This window comes from Anser cygnoides, chromosome 8 (assembly GCF_040182565.1).
Source record: "Anser cygnoides isolate HZ-2024a breed goose chromosome 8, Taihu_goose_T2T_genome, whole genome shotgun sequence".
NCBI lineage: Eukaryota > Metazoa > Chordata > Aves > Anseriformes > Anatidae > Anser > Anser cygnoides.
This window is the reverse complement of record NC_089880.1, coordinates 29,619,211-29,645,300: the sequence shown is the minus strand read 5'-3', so window position 1 is coordinate 29,645,300 and position 26,090 is coordinate 29,619,211. Positions and strand designations below refer to the sequence as shown.

The following is a 26,090-nucleotide window of genomic DNA, read 5'->3' as shown; positions in this document are numbered from 1 at the left end:
TGAGGGGACTTTATCTATACAGGATTCAGATAAAGTGAACGGTTTGCCACGGCTTCCGACGTAACAGAAACCATGAAAAAAACAAACTTTTTATTTAAAAATCATTATTAAGAAGCCTCCGTGCAGCAAACTACTTGAGATTCAGGCCTTCCTTTTCTCCCAAGTTTCCTCCTTGCGCAGCCGGGCCCTCGGTAAACACCGGCCCCGCGCTGCCCGATGCTGACGGGGGATCGGTGAGGGGCTGTGCCGGGGAGCTCCGGGCGCACGAGCGGGGCCGGGCTCGCACCTCACAGACGGGGCGCCGGGGCTGCGGGGAGCGCGGGGCGGCTCTGAGGCGCTCAGGCGGCGCGTCGGTGACAAATTCCTGTCACAAATCCTCGGGGGATCTCTGCGAACCCATCTGTTTGTCCCGTGCTGGACACCAGGAAGGAGTTAAACACCACGCAGCGCGCTGAGGGATTTCAGAGGTTTTATTATGCGCGCTCCCCTTCCTCCCCCCTCCTCCTCCTCCTCCTACCCCCCCCTCACGGCCAGGCCCGATGGGGGCGGAACCTCCCGGTGCCCGCCCCGGCCCTGCCCGGAAGCGGCCGCGGCGCGGCGGGGAAGTCACGTGAGCGCTCCCCTCCCCTCAGCGCCGCCTCGGGGCCGTACCACTGCTGAGGCGCGGGGGGGGTGGTGGTGTGGCGGTGTATGATGTGTGGAAATACCGGGCCCCGCGGTGCGAGCGGCCGCGCCTCGCAGCACGCCCCTCGTAACCGGCGGGGGGTCCGAGCGGGGCGGGCGGAGGGAGGGGAGAAGGGAGGCGGCGTCGCCCCCCCCCCTCCCCGTGCCGGCGGCGCGGTTGGTACGCTCCGGCTGAGGAGGCGTCCGGCGGCGTCCAACCCGCGCGGCGCGCGGGCGGGCGGCGGTAACCAGATATTCAAACGCACTACGTCAGCCCACAGTGCCCCGCGCCGGCCGCCAGCATTACCTCATCCCACAGTGCCCCGCGGCGCGCGCTCCGAAGCTTCTAGGGGGCGGGGTCGCCATGGCGACGGGGCCGAAGGCCCGCCCCCCCCGGGGAGAGGCGGCGGCAGCCAATGGGGAGCCGGCGGGGTGACATCATGGGCTATTTTTAGCCGGCGGCCGGCCGCTGATAAGCCAAGGGCTGCACGCCGCCAGCGGGCTCAGAGCGCGGCGCGGGCGGGCGGGACGGAGGCAGGCGGCAGCAGCAGCGCGCGGGGCCGGCCGCCGTGAGGGGACCGTGAAGGGACCGTGAGGGAGCCGGGGCGGGCGGCAGGAGCGGCGGCGGCGGCCCGGCCGGGCGTCGGGCGGGCTCCGGGAGAAGCTGGGCTCCCGGCTCCGTCCGCGCCCCGTTCTATGAGCGCGAAGATGGAGCCTACCTTCTACGACGACGCGCTGAACGGCGGCTTCGCGCCGCCGGAGAGCGGCGGGTACGGATACAATAACGCCAAGGTGCTGAAGCAGAGCATGACGCTGAACCTGGCGGACCCCGGCAGCAACCTGAAGCCGCACCTGCGGAACAAGAGCGCCGAGCTGCTCACCTCGCCCGACGTGGGCCTCCTGAAGCTGGCCTCGCCCGAGCTGGAGCGCCTCATCATCCAGTCGAGCAACGGGCTGATCACCACCACGCCGACCCCCACGCAGTTCCTCTGCCCCAAGAACGTGACGGACGAGCAGGAGGGCTTCGCCGAGGGCTTCGTCCGGGCGCTGGCCGAGCTGCACAACCAGAACACGCTGCCCAGCGTCACCTCGGCCGCCCAGCCCGTCAGCGGCGGCATGGCACCTGTGTCCTCCATGGCCAGCGGCGGCGGCAGCTTCAACGCCGGCCTGCACAGCGAGCCCCCCGTCTACGCCAACCTCAGCAACTTCAACCCCAACGCGCTCAGCTCGGCGCCCAGCTACAACGCCAACGGCATGGGCTACGCGCCGCAGCACCACCTCAATGCCCAGATGCCCGTGCAGCACCCCAGGCTTCAGGCTCTGAAGGAGGAGCCGCAGACTGTCCCCGAGATGCCGGGGGAGACCCCTCCCCTGTCCCCCATCGACATGGAGTCGCAGGAGAGAATCAAAGCCGAGCGAAAGCGCATGAGAAACAGAATCGCCGCGTCCAAGTGCCGGAAAAGGAAGTTGGAAAGGATTGCCAGGTTGGAGGAAAAAGTGAAAACTTTGAAAGCCCAGAACTCAGAGCTGGCATCCACTGCCAACATGCTCAGAGAACAGGTTGCACAGCTTAAGCAGAAGGTCATGAACCATGTCAACAGCGGGTGCCAGCTAATGCTCACACAACAGTTGCAAACGTTTTGAAGAGACTGGCTTAAAAACGCGAACTGTGATATTGTGGTATAACCCAACGACAGACCCGAAGCGGCAGATGCGTAAAGCTAATGGTAAGAGCTGAAAGGCTGAGTCCTGCCTGTGCTCTGCAAAGCGCATGTGTGGAAAGACTGGCAAGCCTTCAGCCCGAGTTGGTGAAGCAGCCAGCACCGCTCCGAGAAGTGCTGTTCCTGCTCAGAGACGTCAGATCTTCGTTTAACATTGACCAAGACCTGCATGGACCTAACATTCGATGATCATTCAGTATTAAAGGTTAAACTGCAATAGAAACTGTAGATTGCTTTATGTAGTATTCCTTAAGAAACAAAAAAAAGTGGGAGGGAGGTTTTGTGGGGAGGCTGATAAACAAAAAAGAACTGTTCTGCCTGCCTTCAAGTAAATCGTGTATGTACATATCTTTTTTTATTTTATTTTATGAAAGTTGATTAATGTCAATAAACTACTTCATGACTTTGTAAGTTATTTTTATGTTGTTTATTTGGGCGCTGCCCAGTATTGTTTGTAAATAAGAGGCTTTTTTTTAGCACTCTGAGTTTACCATTTGTAATAAAGTATAATTTTTTTAATGTTTCTGTTTCTGGAAAAAAAATCTAGAAGGTTCTATTATATTTAAGAAAAAATAAAATACTTAAAATGCATTTCCTCCTCACACTTTTTTTGCCAGTACCTGAGTTGGGAAAATGCCCTTTATGCTGAACTCTGAAGGGCAGGGATTATGTTAAATTTACTCTGTAACTACAGGCATGTCCTGGAGAACGTGTGAGGAGGAGAGGGGGGGGGAAACCAGATCCCGGGCGCTACACAAATACAACTTTTTGAGTTGTCTTGAAGTTGTAGTTACTAATCTTAACCTGAGCGGATCGCCTGCTGTATCCCGGTGGCCCAGCTGAGGCAGCTGACTTAACTCCAAGCAGAGCGCAGAGGGGCGGCCGGTGTGGGAAGCTGCTCCACAACTCTTAGTGGCTGCTTGTGCTTCTGCGTGCCTTTCCCTTCAACTAATGCCCTCAGCAGGATCAGGCAAGAGGCTGTGTTTGCTTTTTTTTCTTTAAAAAACAACAACAAACACCTCTAGACTTCAAAAGCAGAAATGGTCACCTTTATCCCTGCATGTTCTTTCCAAGGTAAGAGGTAATCTTTGTTAATATTTGTGACTATGCTGTTGTCAGCAGTGAATAACCTTATAAGTCTCTGTACCTTGAAATCCCTTCCCTTCAGGTGTTACTGCAAGTCCCAAACTTTTTAGCACTAGGAAAGCTGGGAAAACTGCCTGGCAGGAAATGAAAAGACATGGGAGGAACTTTTCTGGCACTTCCCATATAGTTTAAATAAAAACTTGGTTTTTAGTATAATGATGTAAATATATACCTTAGAAACATACTACTTAACTCTTTGGGGAAATGATTTTGGTGCCAGACTTTTCAGAACACTGTACCTGTTTCACAAGTATATATTTGAGGGGAGATCAGATGTTTTCCTGCTTGATGTTGATGGCCAAAGAAGTAAGAGGAAAAAAATACCATCAAAAGAGAGGCAGAAAATACTAAGAATTATTAGAGAAGTAACCATATTAACTTTTCAGGGCAGGCAGTCTTAATGTCTTTTTTTTTTTTCCTCAAAATACAGATAGGCATAATTTCAACTGGAGCGAGTCTTGCTTAAGGTCACTTCTCCAGATGACTAGGTAACTGTGTATGTTTACCTTCACTGTTACCAAAATGATGCCCTGAAACTTGCAGCTACTGTGTGTCCAGAGACCAGTTCCTTACAGGAAGCACAGAGCTCTCTCTTCTGACAGATTTAATTTGGGGGGGGTGTGGGGGGGTGCATTTTAGATGATCTTTATCATGTGAGGCGTTGTTTTAATGTTTTAACTGTCTGGTGGTAATATCCTTCCACGTCGTAGCCCAAGTGTCAAGGTAGGCGAGCGTTCAGATGCTGTTTGCTGCTGCCAGAGGAATAGGCTTGTAACAACACCAACCAAACAAAGGGTTACTAGGAGGATACTGCAGTTTGCCAAGAGTACATTTTGCTGATGTCAGCAACCCGGAAGGTAAGTTGATTTTGACCATATGTAGGAATAGACAGCAGAGGGATAATACACAGCACTGCTGGGTGTGGTTTTACAGGGATTTAGCAAGTGCCAACTAGCAAAATAAGCAGGGCAAGGAGATTAATTACCTGCAAAGGTGCCTGCTTAACTCAACAGTGCTGGGTTATGGAATAGATGTTACTAGCAAGCATTTTGCTTAATCACCTAATTACGCAAAAAAATAAATACATTATATAAAATACTATGTTAATTAAATACAGCTGAGTGACAGTCTGCTCCACCCCATCCTAATGCGCGCACAGACACTTCGCGTTGCGGTTACGTCTCGTCCCTCTCCAGCACGACGCTCCGTGGCACCGGCACAAAGTCACCGAGGAGCAGTGCTGCTCCCTACGTGGGCACCGGCCGGCGTGACGTGGGCTGCTGGGCTCGGCCCAGCCCGGCAGAGACTCTGCCATCAAGCAAGGTGGGTTTTGGTGCCAACGTGCAGAGCCGCAAGGAGACGAGGGGCACCGGAGCACGAATCCTTTCTTAGACCTCGTGTCAGGATCAGGCCCGAGACGAGGCAAAGAAAAGTTTGCGTCGCCTCCGTCTGTTTTGTACACAGCGTGGTGGGCTGTGAGCCTGTCGCTGCGTGGTTCACTTCAGCAGAGACTAGAATTCAGCGCTCTTCGCGTATTACTAGATGGCTCGGTAATCAATACACATGACTGTAATGAAAGACATGCGTGCGTTTATATGTGGTGAAATGTAAAGTTTTAACACCTACTTAACTCGAGATTAAAATTGCCTAATGCATTGTGCGCCTCGCTTTTATAAGGAAAAGTCAGCTCTCTTTGAGATTCAGAAAGAAACTCTCTTTTTGTTGCCCCAGCTGTACTCACAAGGGAATATTTTGCAAATAACAGCATTGTGAACATGTATTTTGTTTGGCTGTGAGTGTTGTCAACGGATTCAGGAAGTGAAGTCAGAAAAAGGCAGGGTTTCAAACAGGGCAGGCTGTGCAGAAATGCCTAGGCAAAGAGCGGCTAATCAGAACAACATGTTTGGGTTACGGAGATATTAATTAGAATTTGGGTCCGTACTAACAACGGCAAGCGCCTCACACTTCTGTCCCAGGAGCAGAGGTGAGCTGCACTGGGGGTTTGACCGTGATTACTGCTGAATACTTTTAAATCCAAATTACTTGTCATTACAGAAATAGCAGTAATGATCTAACTTATTCTAGTGGCACAGAGTTGCCTACCAGCCAGTTTTAACCTCAGAGCACAGCAGCAGAGCCCTCCGTTGTTGAATCGCCCGGTTCTCTGCAGGTCTGACCTCAAACCATGGCATTCAGTACCAGCCTAAGGCAGCACGTGCCCACCTAATGGCAAAGCCCAACAGCCAAGAGATACCTTGGCTACCTTTCCGTTTTACAGGAACCTGTCACGAGCTGCAAAGTATCCCTCTAAACCTGTGCAGAAAACAGACTGGCAGTTTTGTCCCATGCAGAAGCCTAGGGAACACGTATGTTTAATATCACCCCTCGTGCTTTCTCTGTTCTCCATCTCTTCCTCCCAACCCGTCCCCAAGACATAGGTAAAACTGGAGATTCACCCATACCAAGAAACTTAAACTAGTTCAGGCAAAGTTTGGTATATTGAAAAAAAAATAAAATTGCGATCATACGTGAACACAAAATATTGCTAACAGGCAGACAGATGGCAAGGAAATAATATTTGAAATTACTGTATACAGAAACCCATTACAAAGCACAATCTACTTCAGTAACATTCGCTATGGGTCAGGTAGAAGGAAGGTGGTATTAGCCTTCCAGCTAAAGAAAAAGACAACGTAGATGGGTTGCTTTTTGAGAAGGGATCATTCCAGAGAAGTGCTCGTTCTTTAGAATTACACGCGCTGCCAGCACCGCTGCCTGCACCCGAAGACTGGCGGCAGTCCTAATTCTACACATATACATTATCGTGTGTATCGAACAGAACTGGTGCTTCTTACAAAGAGAACTTGTAGGAAGTCATCATATAATTTACCATGAAAGCCTCTGACTACTTAAACAGTTATAAAGTGGTTTTGCACAGCAGGGCCCTCCTTTCCAATTCTGCGCATTATTCTTTGCCGTACGTTTTTGTTAAGGAACAATGGAACTCCAGAAATCAAATTAGATGTTCATCATGGTCCCTTCTGTCCTTAAATATTCAGAAATAGTAGAAACAGAGTTACAATGGGAAAGCACAGCTTTTTAAAGAGTTAATTAAATATTGAAAATGCTGCTAATTTTCTCAGTTACAGAGTAACAACAGACATTGGGGGGAAAAAAACTAATTCAGAAAAATGAGTGAAGTACATAATCTATTTTTGAAATCTTTAGTAAGACAGAACTGAATAGATTATGACCTGACCTGATTAATCCAAATCTCTATAAAACACCTAGAAACTAACTCTGTAAACAAAAGCAGAACTAACACTTATCCTCCTCAGTCTCACAATCACTTTGTGTTTTGAGCCTCGAATTCTCCAAGCAATTTTTATGTTGATGCCATAAACAAAAGGACCAGCAACTTGCTAGCAATCCTCCAAACTGACCTTTGTTCTTTATTCTCTTTTAAATCTAAAACAATTCCTGTGAAACCTGACAGCTTAATAACACCGAAGATGTGGGAAACAGGACACAATTCCAGCAGATGGAGCTCAAAAACAAACAGTCCTGGAACAAGCTGCACAGATACCTGCAACACGAGATTCTGCTTGGATGGTGTAGTAGCCAGAAAAGTCTTCAGAGGAAAGCTGCTATCATGCAGATGTTTAAAAATATATAAATAAAAAGTTAAAAATGAACAGCTCCACTAAATTCTTCAAATAATCACTGCAATGAGTAGGGACATCCTGCATCACTGTAATCACAAAATAATCACAGTCATTTCAGAGGACCCAAAGGGTTCAAAACCCAGCACCTCTGCCTATTTTTCTGAATTCTCATCCACGATACTAACTTAATGGGGATAACTCCTGTTATCACGCTTTTTACATCTCAGATAACAAGTCACAAAAACAAGCATAATGCTGGTACGATCCAGTGAATGTTGCTATTCAAACTCACAGAGAAATTCACATAGTACCCGGTAATGAAGAAAGTTAACTTCAGAAGCTTGAATCCCCACTAGATAGATTATTGGCAGGTTTAAAAGCACAGCTTAGTACTACAAAAATTGAAGCCTACCTATTTCAAGTAATGAGATTTCAAAGTTGCTGACCTCTGCATGACCACAAATCACAGTGCCTTGGCAGCTTGTGAATGAAAAGTTCATTTTCATCCAAAAGTAGTTTTAGAACTTTTAACAATAGTAAAAATTGTTGGCTGGTGCACCCACCTTACAAGCTCTGGTTGTTCTTTATTTTCACCTTGAAAAGTCAAACACAGAAAGTTCCTCTTGAAACAAAGCCATAACACTTCAAAGATATAGGTAAGGATTTATTCAATTAAGTTATCTAGGTTAGGAGGCACCATGGGTTCCCTTTATAATCAACAGAAAAGCACATGCATCTTCAGAGAGAGGGGCTTGGGTAAACTACAGGGCTAATGGGACGTGCCTGTAAGTCAGCTGTCTCATTCTTTAACTTAAAAGCCTCTACTCCGATAGGATGAAACCTGGCTCTAATGATTAGATTAGATCAGGAGACTATTCCTTTTACTAAACGGAAAAGTTCTGTAAACATCCACCATGTGTTAGCAATGAATAACTTTCCATATGCAAAGTTTTATTCTACTGCATCACACACATAATGTACGCTATTTTTCCCTACACAAACAATAAAGTATCCCCAAACATTAACTGTTCAAAACTCCTTACAACAAGTCATTAAAAACAAGACTCATTACGAGCCCTCCAGTGGTATGTCTGGGCCCCAGTCAAGATATGATCCTTATCATGCTGAATAATCACTAAGTGTCTGACCCAAATACCTAAAAGGGAGAAAAGGAACCCAAAATCTCAAAACGCACCTTTAGTTTTCCTGTTTGGCTTTGCTATCATACAGATCGCCCATTCTCCCTCCTGACTGAACCAGTTAATTTCTAAATATAAATATTCTAATTATTTAACAAATTGCTTTTATATGTCAAATTACATAAAAACTACGTAAAGCTATGCTCTAAGCATAGCTGCCTTTAGGAGTGACATTACAAGAATTTACAGTTAGTCTGCGACAAGATTACCGAACAAAGATAGCCCTTGAAAAGCTAGCAGCAAAGTTTCCTTCTTTAAACGATGGAAAGCAAGCAGAATTTAGTGGTCTTTGTCCAGTTTCCTTCTCCTTTAAACAGAGATTTCTAACCAGTATCTTTCCAGTGCAGCACCGCAGGAAGCAGCACATCTTTATCTAACTTCCCGCAACATCAGGTTTCAGGGCTGTGACCTGTGAAAAAGCAGGCCACTCTTCTCTGTGCACATTCAGCTGGGCTTTTAATATTTTAGCTTGGTTAGAGACTTCTGAATTTTATTTGCCACTTCTGCACTGCTCAAACCATCTAAGCTTGGTGTATTTAGGGAAGTGCTCCTGGCTGAGCCTCAGTGCTACTTAACAGCTTTTACTTCTGCCTAATTTTGCAAAAGTAACAATAAAGTTGACCGATATTTCTATTTTTTCAAAATACTGATTGACAGTTACCAAAAAGCAGCACAACTCCTAAAGATGCTAGACAGAAATACCAGTTCTGGAAATCAGGCCACTGATACATACTGGGAAGGAAACACGTTTAAAAATCATAGTGTATTCTCATGTTGGGTAACAGGGATGTCAGAATCTCTAGCGTAGAAGGAAAGAAAACAAGCAAGGGCAAAACATTTTGTCCCAAGAGACTTTTTCTCTTACCAGGAATTTGCTGAGCCTCAAACCAAACTCCTATCTTCACCAGAAAGTTACATGGCTCTAGCTCTTTAAAACGGATAGTTTAAATTAAAACATTAAAAGATGTACACTCTTATTTCACTGATTTTGATACAACCTGGGGCCTTGCTGCATGATCTTGGGTAGCTTTAGCTGCGGTGTTTTAAGATATCAATGAAATAACTTAGATTTACCTGCCAGTTTGTGGACTGCAGTAGCTGAAGGGTTGGCCACCAGTGCTGCAAGGGCTGCTGCTGCCAGGCAAGCAGGGACAGATCAGCCACCAGGCCTTGATGCACATAAGCACTTTTTTTTCACATCGGTGCCAGCTTGAGCAGCCACCTTCTCCCTCCTTCTTTGCATCTTCTTTTCCACTTATTTATGTTTATGCTGGTGGAACTTCTTAGAATATTGCAGGAAACTGATCGTCTAGAAATAACCTGGCCAAAAGGAAAAAAAAAAAGTGGTTTGTTTTTTTCAATCTGCATTGCTTCCCTTATTTGATTAAGCAGACAGCACCACAAACACTGAAGTTATAGGGGTCATGGAGCAGCAGAACCTCAGTGCAGGTAACCAGCAGTAGGGAGGTGGCATCCTCTGAAAGAAATGCTCATTAGCAATCTCCAAATTACCAGAAATTGAGTCAGAATTCTTAAATTCACTCTTCCCAATTTAAACTGCGCTACAAAAATGCCCAGGCAGCTCTTGCACCAGTTTTAATAACTTAATTTGAATTCACACTTTGGGTTAAACAAGCCCAACTTCCCATATGGACAAACCTATAAAACGTGGTTTGACTTTCACAGCGAACAATTTTCATGCGCCCATTAACTTGAACAAGAACTGGGAGTCCTTAGTGTACCTGCCTATGAAACTGCTTTGTGTGAGATGACTAACTTTGTGCATATATATTTAAAATTATTTAAGAGGGCAGCGAGGTTATTATTCAAAGTCTTACAAATGGAATTTCTTGCACATGCTCCTGACGTTGGCTTCCATGTCTGTTTTGAATTTACTTACAAAATACACCAGCACACCCAAAATTAGTTACAAGCTATTTCCTTGGCCCCCTCTGTTCACTGTTTATCATTCTTATGAGCAGAAATTGCTTCTGTGTTTTTCACTGGACAGGAAATGCCAGACTGGCAATATGAGAAAGGCTTGGTTTTTAACTTCAAGTCAATTGTTGTTGCTTCCACGGTTATGTGCCTGTGGGTTGAACGGGCATCTGGGTTAATGAAATGCTCGTACTGTTAGTATCTGTGGCACCTATTTGCTACTAGCAACACCAGTTACATTTCCAATCAAACCCTAAAGGTAATAACAACAAAGTGACAAAAGGAACAGGGTAATGAGCTCAGGGAATGGAAGATCTTACCAAGTTACTCCTTTTCTGCTAGAAACAGCTCAATTCCCAAATCTGTTGCAAATTAAGAACATAAGCATCTCAGTTTAGGAACAGTACTGCCTGATGTTCTGTAGTCTTTCTCATGGTATTCTCTCTTGAATTTCAATTCTAAGTGTCCTGACATGGCCACAGCCTGATCTAAGAAGGAAAAGCCAACGTTATCCCCTTTGGGAATATGCCATACAGCTCAGCCACAGACATGCAGGCCTGGCAACCTGTGAAAAGCACAGTACTACTGGCCTCATCCTTTCCCTTCCTCTTTAGGGGGCTCTAGCTCCTACAGTGGCAGTAATGCTCTAAGGGCAGTAAGAAGAAACAGAACTCCTTGTCCTGTACCACTGTACAGAAACGGGCACAAGCGAGATCTAGCAATTAACATCCAAAAATAAAACCAGATTCCTCACTGCTTCTGGAGTTCAGCTGGTCTCGCATCAGACAGCAGCACTGTAAGTAGCGAATCTCAGTTTAAATCCCAGGTACAGCTTTACACGGGACTAATCCATAGTCACACACAAGGCTTCTCACAACAGCTCTTTGTGAAGCACAAGGAAGGTCTATGGTGCAGTCCAGGTGTTAGCTTAAAAAGGAAAACCAACAACAAAAAAAAACAACAACAACCCAAAAGTCCCAAATCTAAGAACTGTTTCTAGGCCTAAATCCTCTCTCTGGTTCAGATCTTCAGAATGCTGTGGGCTTCACGGAGATCTGCACTCTGACTTGAATTACCTGAAGACTCAAAGTTACTTGAGACTCAGAAGTGAGTCTCAGAGTTGAAAAGGAGTTTTATGAGTAGAAGTTAAAACCAACAAAAGCTCTCCATGCAGCCAGTAAAAATGCTCACTTTTGCCTATACAACCAAAAATGATCATTTATAAAGATGGAAGCCCCCCAAATAAGCCAAAGGCTGTTTAAATTAATTCATCAGAAGAGTCATAATAGAAGTAAAGCTCTCAAAGACCATTTTAATACCTTGTTATTTCTTTCATTTTCAACCATCAGTATTTGCCTAATCTAAAGCCTATACATTTTGATTCATTAATTAAACTATATTTAAACACTGCTATACTCCAATCTAAAGCTGGAGTACTAGGGCAGGCTTCACAGCACTGATATTTTTAATTTCATTTTCTGAATCTATGCCTGCTGTGCCCAACGTCACGAGCCTCATCCTCATCTTGAGTTTAGGTATTATTTGATACTTCACGCTCTGGGATTCCTTCCTTAAGTCTAAAGCCTCAATTTAAGCCAGCTGTTAAACAATAACTAGACATGTGTGGAATTTTCCCACTCAGTGAAAATGAAAACTAGATTTTATTTTATATTTTTTTTAAGATTTAAAGTCCATTGTGGGATGGCTCATTTTAAATAAAGACAAAGAAACCATCAAGGTTGGTTCACCTGTGTAATGTGAAAATGACCCTGTGCGACATAGCTGCATGTATTATTTCATGCCTCATCCACGTTATGGTTTAATTTACAAAGCTATATTGTCTTTTTTAGCTTCCAATTTTACTGTTACATTATACAGCTTGCTTGAAGCAGACAGCGTTAAGTCTGAACATATTTGTCCTCTCAGCCCGTTCTTTAAGCTGTGACAGCCTTCAGCTGGCACTGAAGTCTGGGTGCAGTAAGCCTTCCCCTCTGCGCTGCCATTCGCAGACAGTCACCTAGCATCGAAGTAAGGGGCACGTGGACTGCTGCCTGTGCTACCTTGCTCCTGCGCCTCGCTTTTACCCAAGACAGCATGTGTCTCTAGCAACAGGATGGAGAACAAACTGCAGTCCATCCAAGTGCTGTGTAAGCTGATATTATTAAAGTACAGAAAATTTTAGCATTGAAACATATAGATTTTAAATACCGCTTCAATCTCGAGAAAATGGGCTCCGGAAAAACACACTGTTCTACCAGACGTGATGGCACGTGAAGGGTTAAAATCGATGAAGAGTTCAAAACTAACAGAATGTTTTCCTGTAAACTCCTTCTATGGTGTGATCTAGGGGAAGGTCCAACTTAAGTGCTGGATGTTCATACAGGATTTCCTATGACTAATGCTGTCAACATTCAAAACTTTTAATTTAAAATGTGGGCGTTCTACACAGATAGGAAATTTACCATTTAAGATTTCTTATTCAAAAATGAATGAAAATTACTCCGATTTTCAGATTCATTTGCTGTACACGGAACGATACATAAAAAAAGGAAGTCACTAAGTGGCATATGCTGGGATCGCCTGCCAAGCTTTTACACAAGTCTTTTATATCTGGATAGGATCCACAGGAAGCTTGTACAGGAAGGCCTTTTCCTTCCTTATTTTTGAAAAGCTTTGTTGGATGGAAATTATGCCAGTGAGTAGAAGAGGAGGAGGAGGGGGGAAGCAAACTACCATTCTGGTGGGTTTGGTGCCAATCCATGCAAAACTGAAAGTCATATTGAGATAACATTAATGCATCCTGTTGTAAAATTGACCGACAACAAGCAAACCCACAGAACACAGGAGATATTTAATAGTTTTTGATTTAAAAGACTCAAAGAAAAGGAACAGAGGTACCAATTCAAAACAGTATGGGAAGTAGAACTCTGGGGTGTAATCTGCCAAAATTAAGCTAAATTTGCCAATATTTCTAGAAAATAGATCATGGCCATGTATAGTCTCTAGTAAGCTTGCTCTGAATTCTGTTGCAAGCTCTGACTAGTTCAGATAAATTTAATAGTGCTACTTTATTGAATTAAGCATGAATTTAATATAGTCTGAGCTGTCACTACAATATCCCTTCTTTCACTTCTTAATGTCACGCTGATCCCATTCTCACAATGCTACGTTAACACTTAGCTGAAACTAAGCTTTCCCCACGTCTTGTGACGAAAGGAAAAAAAGGGTGATTTTCTAGCTCTTCCCTTTACTTATTGTAGCTACTTCACTGTGCAAGAACTTGTTAAAAAAAATCACTCATTTTCCTTAATCTGAGTCTATTAAAAATCCCTAGCAGACATACTACTACTCTGTGTACTATTATGGGATACATATTGAGCCAAAGACTGCTTTACTGGGAACCATAACAGCAGAAAACAGACCTACAGGTAGGCTACAATGGCTGTAGGTACCTCTTCAGCATCCACCACGTCAGCTGGCAGGAGTCCCAGAAGTCTCGGAGAACAGAAATTAACCCTGAGAGTCTTTTAAACCCAGAATGGCTATTTAGGCAGGGAAGGAAAACAATTCTTAAATAGGGAATGCTTCTACTGCACAGCAGAGGAGACAGAAGTTGCAAATTAATGGGTTTGATGACAGAGGAAAAAGGGGAATAGGGGACTTTAAATGTCTAAGACAGTATTCAAAGGAAGACGAGCAAAGTAGTATACAGGGTACAATGGAAGACATCAAAAGCATCATAAAGAATGACGGAAGAGTATGCAGCTCTTGCACAGGCTTTTGGTGGAGGTGTGCAATTCTCTCCAGCTGGACATTAGAACCAATTCAGAGCATGAAAGCTATTATTAAAAAAAAAAAAAAAGAAGAAGGATGCTGGCATGCTGGTGTAATGAGTCAGGCGTGTGCTTTGTCCTCAGAGTAGCTATGGCACAGGTAACAACTGTATGTAATCAGCTGCTGTGAGAAAAGGCATTCCTAGAGGAAAGAAAATCCATGCTGATGTGTTTTCCCTGCTCTTGTGACCAAAGCTAGTTTAAAAAAAGCCTGTTTGTGCAGCCAACATTTCTCTGCTCTCAGGGTTTTCTACAGGAATAAGGAATAAAAAAAATAGTTTAAGGAAAGGGAAGAGAGAAGTCTGAAATGAAAGCTCCGGTTCAGATGAGACTGCACATGATTTGCAAAGCGATGGAAACTGAGGGGGCAGCTAGGTCATGCCTTTCCCCTGCTGGATGAATCACTCTTTGAATGGAAATTTGAGTAGGAAGACATAATGGCTTGGGAACAAAGAGAGCTGCTGGAATATCACAGGTGCAGCTGAACAGAGAAGGATGTTTTGGGATATGCCAAGGAAAGCAAACGCCATGAATCTGGAGGAGTTGTCAGGGCTTTGTGATTTAGGGAGCGACCCAAGTCAGCACGGGTGTCTCACGTGGAGTCAGACAGGAGGAGGGCTGAGGCCCTGATCCAGAGCAGCAGCTAATCACTTCCTCCGTGCTTCAGCACGGTTCTGAATTCCAAAAGATAGAAGCTGCTAATGTTTTACTGAAGTTTTTGGGAATCAAACCTGCACTCCAGTGAAGCACCTCTCTATAGTCGAATATGTACTTACACACTTTCTGATCTGGAGCCAAGGTGAGGCACGGGAATCCAGATGCTGACAAACAAGGAGGCACAGACGGTCTGGGGAACCAGCACAGTCAGCCAAAGCCAGAGATCAAATGAGGGACAGGGGAAGCAGTCAGAAGTGGAATGAGGAGATAACATGAAAGAACTGATGCGCTCTGCCTCAGAAAACACTAGCAAGAGAAATGCTGTGAAACAGAAGAAAAGCTACCAACCAAATTACAGCATTGTGAACAGATTAAAACACTAACAAGAAAGAAACAGTACATGGTGATGATTTGATAGCATTGCTATATACCAGGCGAGTTAAACTTTGTTTTGATGTACAACAAGCATAAACATAAGATGATTTTAACTAGTTGACCAGGATGGAGTTCAACTGAATCACAATAAAGGTAAATGGGAAAAAAAAAAGAAAAAAAATGGAAAAAAAAAAAGGAAGAAAGAAATGCTTCCATAAAATCTTTTCCAGGAAAAAAGGGGGGAAAAATCCTGATTAAAAAAAAAAAAAAAAAAAGCATAAAAATCCCCTTGAATAATTTGAATTGTCCAAAGACTAGAAAAGTGCTATAATTTAGATAGAGTAGTGAAGATCTAATGGTGATAGATATATGAAGGCAGGTAGAAAATAAGTGAAACTTAAATTTTAGCCATTTAATATGAAATAACTGAGAATAACCTACTATTTCTCTAAATATAGAATACTAGAACAAAAGAAAAAGAATAAAAAAGTGATGAAGACAAGCTAAACCAGCATTGCCTGGCTCTCTCTTAGCCCTGAGTTGCCTTGCCTTTCTGTACAGTGGTGAACGATGCTACTGAAAAACTGAGAAACAAAGAAATAATAAAGGAATTTCTTCCACTGAAGATTCGCAAGGTTGCGCTGAATTTTTGACCCAGTGCTTTCCCAGTCCTCTGCAAAACTACAGCAGTAAGAAAAACCTAAAGGACCGACAGTGAAATAGCTACCTGTCCAAGCTCAGGGAGCAGGGAATATGGGAACCATTTTCAAGGTAAACAGGGAGAGAGACAAGAAGCAGAACTAGAATATTAAGAAAAATAATAATAACCAAAGCTTATGGAGGCCTGGATGACAGCTACGGAGAAAGCAAGAGATGCAGGGAATCTCCTCCTACGTACAAGCCCATCAGGAAGACCAATTTGACTCAGCCAGGCCCAATTGCCCTCAGACAGCTTTAAGGAGGGAAATTACCTGAGCTCCCAGTCCCCACTGTCTGCTTTCCCATTTACAAGACTACAGTAGCTTTTTCCTGCTGGTGGTGTTACTTGAACCTAAAATTTACCACCGCTAATTCAGAAGGCACACTGTGTCTTTTACAGAGTAATTACAAAGTAGTTTTTCTTACCAGAATAAAAAAAAAATATTGAGATGGTTTTCCACACTGAATTAAAAAGTTTTATATTTCTTCAGGTTCAGAAAAAACAACTGTGGAACTAAAATAAATGGTTTTGAAAATTCTTTTGACATAATAAATAAAATTTATATACATAAATGGATTCCTCAGAGAGGGGAAAATTTCATTGGGAAGGGGGAGACTTCATTGGCAAGACATTGTTCAGGTAAATGTCTGTACTATGTCTGATGCTTGACATCTAACTGTAATACCTTAATAAATAACAGCAATTAAAACTGGTTTATGATGTGCCAAAACATTATTTCCTTTCAAAGTCCCATTAGTCTCTATTAATCTCTACAGCATTTTATAATCAGTAGGAACAAAATCCTGCTTGCGTACTGGTTTGAATTCAGAGCAGTTTTCCACAAGCTACTGTAGCTCTGCAAAGCAAATCAGGCCAAAAGGCTTCCGCAGGAGATGCGGTGGCACCACCACGGTCACCTTCTGGGAGCAACGCTGCCTGCAAGGGGAGCCCAGTGAGCACAGGGGCCGTGGGGAGGGAGGATCCTGGCCTTCAACAGTTAAAGAACTTTAACGAAGTATTTCCTTCTGTAAGATTTCACTGACAAAGTGTACGTTCCTGACTCAAAACCGCAAGGGCTTGTTTGGTTTAAAATGGAAAAAAAAAATCTGCCTGTTCTGAAAAAAAAAAAAAACAACAGAAAAACAAAACAAACCAACTCGCCTGCTCTCCATTTGGTTTTGCTGATCCCTGAAGATGCCTCAGCATTTAGTAACTTAATACTCGTACTTCATTTACATTTCATGCTAATGACTTGAGGACTAACATCTTGCCATAACTGCTTTCTGTTAGGGTTGGGGTGAAAAGACACATTTAAACACCTAAAATGATAAGGTAAAAATCACAACATTGATACAACTTCAAGCCAATTATTGGAGAATGGTTTCTCCTCATTAGTAAAATCAGTATTAGTGTCCATATGGGTTTAGGAATTAACAGACAAATTAGTTCTTAAATTAAGCTTGTGACAGCGAAGATTTCTGCAGAATAAATGCGTATGGAAACAGACAACTCTTGATAATCACCAGACATAAAAGTAGTTATTTTTCTTTTTTGCCCTTTGCATTATGTAAATTTCAGTAACTAAATGCATATTTCATCATATCATTGCCAACAATTTTTCTGTTTGTTTCAGGGTAACTTTTACCCTATTTATTACGTCTTGAAACAAGCACCTTGCTTTTCCTCAGCTGTGTGAAGCTAAATTAGAACACCTTTTTTCCTTCTACCACTGCTACATTGCTTCTGGGAAAACTACCTGGTGAGTAATTCCATGGAGAATTTGGAAGAATACCTAAATCTAATTACTCAAAAAACCTGAACGGCAAAAAAAAAGCTGTCTAAGTAGTTTGGTCGCTCTTCTAAAACCTCACTAATATATCCACAGTGAACAGAGAAACAATCCTAATCCTCACTTTGGATGATTTATGTAACGTTGGGCCTCACTTCTGCAGTTCGATCCGGATACACAGTCTGCTCTCACAGCGTTTACAGCCATCTGTGGCACTTCACCGATGGGTATTACCCACTTACAATACCCCAGGATGGAATCTCATAAAAGTACATAGTAATCTTTGGAAAAATAACATTTTGCATTGCAGAAGTGCAGCACTTAATAGGATCTTCATTTGTTTATACTTGAGGAAATGGTATTGTAGTGTTAGGATAACATTGTTTGTGACCTGCATTGTAAATAGACTAAAATATCTGAGTTATTATATCAGCTGTTGTATTATTACTTAGTATTTTGAAGGCATCCATGACTTTTGGAGGAGGCTGGGGAGCCGTGCTGTCTGCGAGGCAGCTTTTTAAGGACAGGACCTGGCACGGGGCACTCGGCAGGGGTGGTTCAGTGCTGCCAGCATGCGAGCTGCAGCGAGGATGAGATGGGAGCCCAGTGCGCGGGGTGAGGTGCAAAGCACGAGGCTGGACAGATCAGCTTTCCCCCCTCCAGGAGGCCCCAGCCGGGCCCCCGAGGGCAGGCATGTTCTCGTGTGCCAGTGCCGCTGGGAGGATGGCACTGCTCCTGGGAATACCTCGCGTCTAAATACCAGCCGGGCAGAGGCTTCCCAGTACCAGGAAGGCCCCAGGTCTGCTCTGGGCAGAAATGTGACTAAACACAAACAGGACCGCTCTGTGCCAAAGCTCCCCTTTCGACTTCCCTAATTTATTGTCGTTAATCTTCAGGCAAAACCAAGCACTACACTTTGTCTCTCTTGCAGACGTTCTGACTAGTCAGCTTCTCTTCCACTGTTATAATAAGTCAAGTACGCTCTAATCATCACCACGAACACTTCATACGCTGCTGTTTCTCAATCTAACTATACCTAAATATAGTTCAACCTCAACTAGCCAGGCCACACTTAGATTTCTGGTTATCCAGAACAAAGCTTTATTCCTGAGCCATGTTTGTTAATGACAATGCCTTGATTACCCAGATACGTTTCCCCATCCCTTATGTTTAGATAATGACGTTGGCTTTGCTATCTCGTACAAACTGGTTATTCTACAGTGAGATATGTTTCCAATAAACAGCTGGCATTACTACAAACAATTGTCTTCAGTGAAATTAAAGCACACATTGGGAAACATAAAAATATCACGGTGAGCGAAACCGTGTTATTAATGCTTGGCTTTCCATCAATTTTGTCAAGAAAATGCCCAAGAGAACCCAAGAAGTTACTGGCAGTCACTCACTCGGCTGCAGCACATGCAGTTTCAGCAGAAGGCAGTAACCGCAGCTGGAGGTTCCTCGCTGAGAGGGGGAGAGCCTCGGTGGAGAAATGGTGACCTCTGCAGGTCCCTCGGTCCTCCTCGTCGCAAATGGTGGCTCAACAGCATGCAAGGTGTAGTTTTGGTTGCTTTCATCTCTGAGAAATTAAAATAAAGAAAATTAAACGTCTGTTTGATGGTGGCATTGCAACATAAAATAGGCTGGAAAACACGGGCACGTGTTAATTTAAGAAATAAATGTTCATCTCTGAGAAGGCAGAAAACAATACTTCAAAGGACAGAAACTTCAAAGCGCTCTGGAACTTCAAAGCGCTGCACCACCATTAATAAACACACAGGACATGTCTGTGAGGTAGAAAAAATTTTCCTTTTTTAATGCTTGTGTAAACAGGGCACTGAGATTAAGTGATTTGCCCAAGGACACAAGTAGCAAAACTGAGATTCCACGTACGAAATAACTGGCTCAAGCCTCCTTTCTCCGACCAGCGACAGCTGGGTTAAAATGGTGATTAGATGCTCCCTAACTGAAATTACTCAGCAGAGGCCAAAATGCAGACCTTCTCTATCAATAGCATCACCTGCCCTTTTCCAGGCCTGCTCTAAACCCTGTCATGCCGCTCTCAGCTGACACCCTCCCACAGAGCATACACAGATCTATCCAAATTAGGTCTTTTCTATGTAAATTTACATTTACACAGAGTCTTGCTTCTGTATTTAACAATGACATGAGAGCTTATGGTAAAGAATTTCAGTATATCTGTCAAGATAATCTGCTCACTACAGGCTTCTTGGCAACACCTAATTAAAATACCAGCAGCACACCTATGTTTCTCCGAGGATCCCACTGAAGCTGAACCTGCCCTAGTCCCAGCCAGAAGCGTATCCTATGCCCTTCTGGAGGAAAGCACAGAAGTTCCTCAACGTTTGCATGCTGATCTGCTCCATCTCCATACTGCTGAACACAAAGATCCCAAAGTGCTATGTTACAAAGAAGACAGAAGCAAAATCTACCATTTCCCTTTCTATTAAAAATAACTTAATAAGGAAAAGCCCTTGGATATGTTGAGCTAAAGATCCCAGCAAAAATGAAACTGACCTGTAAAGCATTTAGCAAGGAAAAAATCTCCTTATGCCCCTTAGACAACAGATACAAGTAAAAGATAATAAGGAAGGCCCAAGATCTGCCTTAGTATTATTAAGTTTTGCCATTCTGATTTTTAATGAAGAGCTTCCTGGTGATCCTACACGTGTGTGGTCTCATGCACTTAATTAAAGGATGTGGAGATGTGGAACTTTAATATAGCTTCCTTCCCTAACACACTTATATTTCAAATAAGTAGAGTTAATAAGTTCAAAAGATATAAACAGAACGCGTGCTTCAAATAGCCCATCATGAATATCTTTTCTTCTCAGCTGCTTGGGTTTTTATTCTTTTTTGAGGTCATTACTGGAACAAAGACTTAATTCTAAAAGTACTTAAAACACTAATTAAAAAATAAAGAATTTTCAAATGTAATTTCTGAAAATTAATCCGTACAACCCGCTTCCAAAATTTTCTTGACAAACACGGTTCTTGTTTTAACAGAGAATTTCCTCATGTCACATGCATATAAAGAACTTTTTAAAAAAATATGCAAAATTATGTTTTGAAGCCTAGGATTTGCATCTAGTAACAAGTAATTTACTGCATGTTATTTTCCAAAAATAAAGTCTCACAGTGGCTCTAAAAGAGACCTTGCGTGCATATATTGTTCAAATGTTCCTCCTCAAGGCCAGTTAAGAGTACTGCACCCTGTAATTAGCACAGTTTAGTAGGACAATTTCTGTACTCAGCACATTAGGAAATTACTGCCGTACTACTAGACTCTTAAAGAATATCACAATTTCTGTTTTTAATTTTTTCCGGAGTTTCAAATTTTTTGTGTGCTTTCTCTATTAACGATACTGCTTAGCACTCACGTGACATTTTCCCTTGATAGAGCTCAAAACTTTCCTGTGAGGGAAATCAAGCGTCGCTACCTCTGTTTTGCAGTGGAACAATGACAGTGAAGGCATAAAGATCCCATTCCAGCAACCTTTGAGTAAGGACTATTAATTTACTCAAGACAGATATATCTTCAGTACTTTGTTGAGTCAGGCCTGAAGATTAAATGATTTGCAGATCACAGACTGAGTCATTAGCAGTTTTGGGAGCACAATTCAGACCTCTGACTCCTTACAATAAACTCGAGTTTTCCATGTTAAGTGTTAACAATGATTAACTAAATGACAAAAGTTTTGCTGTTCTTGGTGCAGTGCCCTCCTTTGCATTTCAGAGGAATTATTGGGCTCTTAAATTGGCTGTCAAATTTGCTGACTTGGTAACTGGCTGGCTTTCAAAACATACATTAAAGTCTTGATTTTCCTGGCTATTTATTTAATAAATCTTTATTTTTTTTAATATAGTAATTTTTGTAGTCTTACATATAAAGTCAACTTCAAAAAAAAAAAAAATCTTATCAGTCACATTGTACATACTATTAAAGAAAATACACGCAAAGGTAGCAGGACCCGATAGAAAGGGCACTGAGTAAAGAAACAGATGGCAAAATTTCCCATTTGCTTAAATAAGGTCAAGCTGTCAGTTTTTCAACTCATTTTACTTCTTGCTCTTACAGAATCCTGTCATCTTAATTTCTCTGTCAATTGTTTTCCAAATATGCAGATGATTATTACTGTATTTGCTTCTCTCCGTGAGGGATTTATACACCAATAAGTTAAATTAATTACAGCTAGATTCAAAGGTCCTACACCCATACGGAGGACTATACATATTCACAGATTTGAAGCCTTACTTAATTATACTTTAAACGTTGTGTACTGAATCACACACCTTGATCCACCTCATGTAAAAGAATTATGTTCCAGGCAGGTTTTAAGAATGACAAGCTAAATAACCTTAAAGTCAAACACACCTCACAGACTGAAGTTGTAACTCGTAATAGAAAGGCTGGAACGCTTTTTATAGCCAGCTGCCTTAGACAGCTTATTTTTATCTCGATCTTCATGTTTTCATTTCATTACATTACAGGGCTTTCACCTACATAGCTGGCAACGTGTACTCTTTCATTTAAGACAGTACAAAGTATGCAATCATAGCAACTGTAACTACGCTGCTGATTTTCTTTTGTCATGTCTAAAAGACTGGCCATTTCGGCACCTACAAGAAACAGCTTGGCCCAAAGGAACCTGATAAACCCAAACCTTGTATTAAAACACCAGCTTCACAGAAGCATTTTTTTCCTCCCTTATTTTACATTTAAAAGTCTGGAAGAAGTCTTCCGAGTGGACTATCTTTATAAATCACCGATTTTTGTTTTGTTATTAAACGTCACTTGTTGCTAGGGGAGAACAGAGAAGATCAAAGGACTTCTAACAAAACTGGAAAACTAAAGGTGAGAGAGTTTTGCTTTCTTTCTCATTCTGTAAAGACTTATCACTGAACTACAACAACTGCTGGTTCATAGTTCTATAAAAAAAGACTGCATGCAGTGATGTGATCCCACTTTGCTACTTCGTACTTAACTCCAAACGTCGAACAACAGCTCAGTTCTCTTCGCTTATCAACGTGACCATGCATTCAACCAGCCTGTTTACAAACCCATATGCAATTGAAGTCCTACGAATTAAAAGAGAGGAGCTAATAGAAGGCATAAATGACCCAGACCACCTGCTGAACTGGCTGATAGACAATGGTATTTTTTCCCCAGAAAAAAAGATGGTCATGAGTTTCTACAGGACACGAACAGAAAAGAACTCCCGAGTTTTAGACATACTGATTTCTCAAGGCGAACGAGCCTGCAGGCTCTTTTTTTATCCTTGTTTAAAGCAGGTGGAGCCAAAACTTTATAACGAGATGAGAAAATATGTCAGCGAAGTTAATGAAAGTATCAGAGATGCAAGAAGACAATTGGTAGGATACTTACTCGAAAAAGACAAGGTTTGGTTTGAAAATAGCAGTGAACGGCACCAGGAAAAAAATGTGAGTCCTAGAAGAAAAAAGCAAGATTGGGCTATTAAGACCAGGAAAAGAGAAACCCAACTTTCAAGAGCAGCAAAACCTAGAAAAGGTCAGTCTGATAGAGGCATCTTTGGTGCAGCTGCTAAGGGCTGTCTTTCTGAGTTAGAGAAAACACTGAAAGATAATGATATTAACGCACTAAACTCCTCAAGAGAAACCCTTCTGCATGTTGCAGCCACTAATGGACACCTAGCAATAATGGAATATTTGATCAGCAAAGGTGCTAAGCCAGATGTGAAGGACAAGAAAGGAAGAACACCACTGCACAGGGCTGCTGAGAAGGGCCACGGTGATGCGGTGAAAGTGCTTCTGCGGTGCGGCGCTTCCATGTACAGCTTTGATAAAGAAGGCAAGATGCCGCTTCATGTGGCCGCGCAGAACAGCCACGGTCACATACTGAAGGTGCTCCTGAGAGAAGAGGCAAGAAGCTACAGGAACCAGCACAACTTTTTGCACAGGGCAGCTCTTAAAGATGACAGCAGTCTGGTGAAAATGCTTTTAAAGAGCGGTGCCTCCATTGATGGGAAGGACGGACGAGGACAGACCGCTCTCAGTTACGCTCTTTCTCGTGGGTTTGAAAACACTGCAAAAGTACTGCTAGAGGCCGGAGCCAGGGTTGATTCCAGTATGGCTGAAAGAGCCTTCAACAGCAACCACCCATCCATCTTCAAAATGCTGCTAGGATATTCTAAAGATCTGCCATCTGACTTGATGGAGTCAACTCTTTTTAAAGCTGTACAGAAAAATCTGCACGGTGTTGTAGCGGCTTTAGCTGACCGAGGTACAGATGTGAACGCCTACAACGAAATGCAGTACACTCCTTTACTCCTGGCATGCGAAACAGGCAAGGCTGAGTCCGCACAAGTTCTAATCGAAAAGGGAGCAAACTTGGGAATAAAGACTCCTGCTTCAGACTCAGCTTTGCACTTGGCAGTTCAGGCCGGGGCTGCCCCCATCACAAATCTGCTCCTGCGCAAAGGGATGGAAGTTAACCTTACGAATCAGGCTGATGAAACCCCGCTCCATGTCGCTGCACTGCATAATAAAGCAGCATTAGTTAGCCTGTTAGTTAATGCTGGGGCCAAAGTTAATGCTGTCACTAAAGAGCTGGTGACTCCTCTGCATGTTGCAAGTCAGAGAGGTAACACTGAAGTTGCCCAAGAGCTGCTGCACCACAAAGCCAGTGTTAATGCTAAGGATAGGCAGTCAAAATCACCTTTACATTATGCTTCTGAAAAAGGAGACAAAACAATGGTGGAGATGCTTCTGAATGCTAACGCTGACCCCAACGCACAAGACAAAGAGAAAAGGACCCCCCTGCACGCTGCAGCTGAGAGAGGACATCTCAGCGTCGTCAGAGTTCTGTTGGCTACAAAAGGAAGACTTGGGGTTAAGGACATGGATGGATGTACTCCAATGCACTATGCGGCCATCAAAGGAAACACGGAGATTGTAAAACTTCTTCTGACATCAGGGAAAAATAAGAATATTGATGACAGAAACATATGGAGAAAGACTGCACTGCATATTGCAGCGGAATATGGACACAGTGACTTGATAAATTTGTTACTGAGTTACGGGGCAGCCATCAATGCCTTAGACAACAGCAAGGACACTCCGTTGCATTGTGCTTGCAAGGCCGGTCATTTAAATGCTGTAAATTCCCTCATAAACTGGTCACAAGGAGAAAAAGCAAACCTACTGGCTGCTAACAGTCTCAAAAAGACCCCGCTGCAAGTAGCAGAATCTAACAGAACAGAAAATCAGGCCCAAATTGTCACACTTTTGAAAAAGAAAATGTTAATAACAAGATGAATATGCAAAGCAAACATTTTAAATGCAAATGCAGAATTATTCTTTAAAATAATTTGGGTAGCGCTGTTGCCCAGTATGACTGAGAATTATGTTAGGACAGGCAGAATTAAGTCTGTAATCAAAAGAGGCCACGGAAAAAGCCAAAAGCCATATCTTAAACATAGCATCTGTCACGTTCAGATTTACTACAGCTACTTCTTCGTGCTAATAAATCCTGTCACAAGGCTTGATATAATCCAACCAGGGGAGTGGTGGGGCCCCAAAACTTTGCTACCAGAGTGTTGCTGTCTTCAGGGCACTACTGGGTGCTGCACTAACGTTCAATATTGGCCTGGCCCCTCTTTGCACGTATGTTATACCCTATCTCGTGACTTTAACATAACCTGGGACTATAAAAAATCAATTTTCTGTCTTTCGTTACAGCATTTAGTTTGTTTTTGTATTTTTGAGCAGAGAGAATGAAATCAACCTACCACATTTTCTGTTTATTAATTTCACTTTCAAATTGATTCCAGCACAAAGATGTTCAGAATAAAAAGGCTGCAACAGAATTTATTGGTTCAAGGCAAAGTATTTGTATTGCCATCTCTTGGAACAGAAACATGTTCTTGAGTGTTCTGTGGTCATTTTCTTCAGTGACAGTCGGCCTTTCACGCTTCCCTTCACTACGTGAACAGAAGCGCCATCACATGAAGGGCCAAATGCTTCTTGCAAAACGGAACACGTTTAAAAGCACGTGGGAATAAAACTGGGATTTTTATGGCCACGTTACAATGCTTTAAGGAGCACAACGCCCTTCTGCTGCCATCTCCCAGATGAGAGACCTCATCGCTCTCTACAGGTACCTGAAAGGAAGGTGCGGGGAGCTGGGAGTCGGCCTCTTCTCACAGGTAACCAGTGACAGGACCAGAGGGAATGGCCTCAAGTTGCACCAGGGGAGGTTCAGGTTGGAAATTCGGAGACATTTCTCCTCAGAAAGAGCAGTCAGGCATTGGGATGCGTTGGCCAGGGAGGTGGTGGCGTCACCGTCCCTGGGGGCGTTCAAGGGAAGGTTGGACGTGGTGCTTAGGGACATGGTTTAGTGGGT

At 43.3% G+C, this 26,090-nt stretch overlaps 2 protein-coding genes and 1 long non-coding RNA gene across 3 annotated transcripts in view; 2 read left to right on the top strand and 1 right to left on the bottom strand.

Moving 5' to 3' along the window:
- Nucleotides 1-1,163: 1,163 nt before the first annotated feature.
- JUN (Jun proto-oncogene, AP-1 transcription factor subunit) lies at nucleotides 1,164-2,324 on the top strand. The gene has a single exon (XM_013176141.3). It carries the CDS (start codon nucleotides 1,360-1,362, stop codon nucleotides 2,305-2,307), a length of 948 nt encoding a protein of 315 aa, XP_013031595.2. The 5' UTR covers nucleotides 1,164-1,359; the 3' UTR covers nucleotides 2,308-2,324.
- A 2,484-nt stretch (nucleotides 2,325-4,808) lies between these two features.
- The window catches only part of LOC125182582 (uncharacterized), a 21,678-nt gene continuing 396 nt past the window's right edge, over nucleotides 4,809-26,090 (bottom strand). Inside the window, exons 2-3 of the long non-coding RNA XR_010833330.1 lie at nucleotides 19,093-19,265; nucleotides 4,809-9,714 (exon numbers count right to left, since the gene is read on the bottom strand). This is a non-coding gene — a long non-coding RNA (uncharacterized lncRNA). The remainder of the gene's footprint in view (nucleotides 9,715-19,092; nucleotides 19,266-26,090) is intronic.
- On the top strand, nucleotides 22,504-25,831 carry LOC106032925 (CARD- and ANK-domain containing inflammasome adapter protein-like). Its single transcript, XM_048061972.2, has one exon. It carries the CDS (start codon nucleotides 22,742-22,744, stop codon nucleotides 25,001-25,003), a length of 2,262 nt encoding a protein of 753 aa, XP_047917929.2. The 5' UTR covers nucleotides 22,504-22,741; the 3' UTR covers nucleotides 25,004-25,831.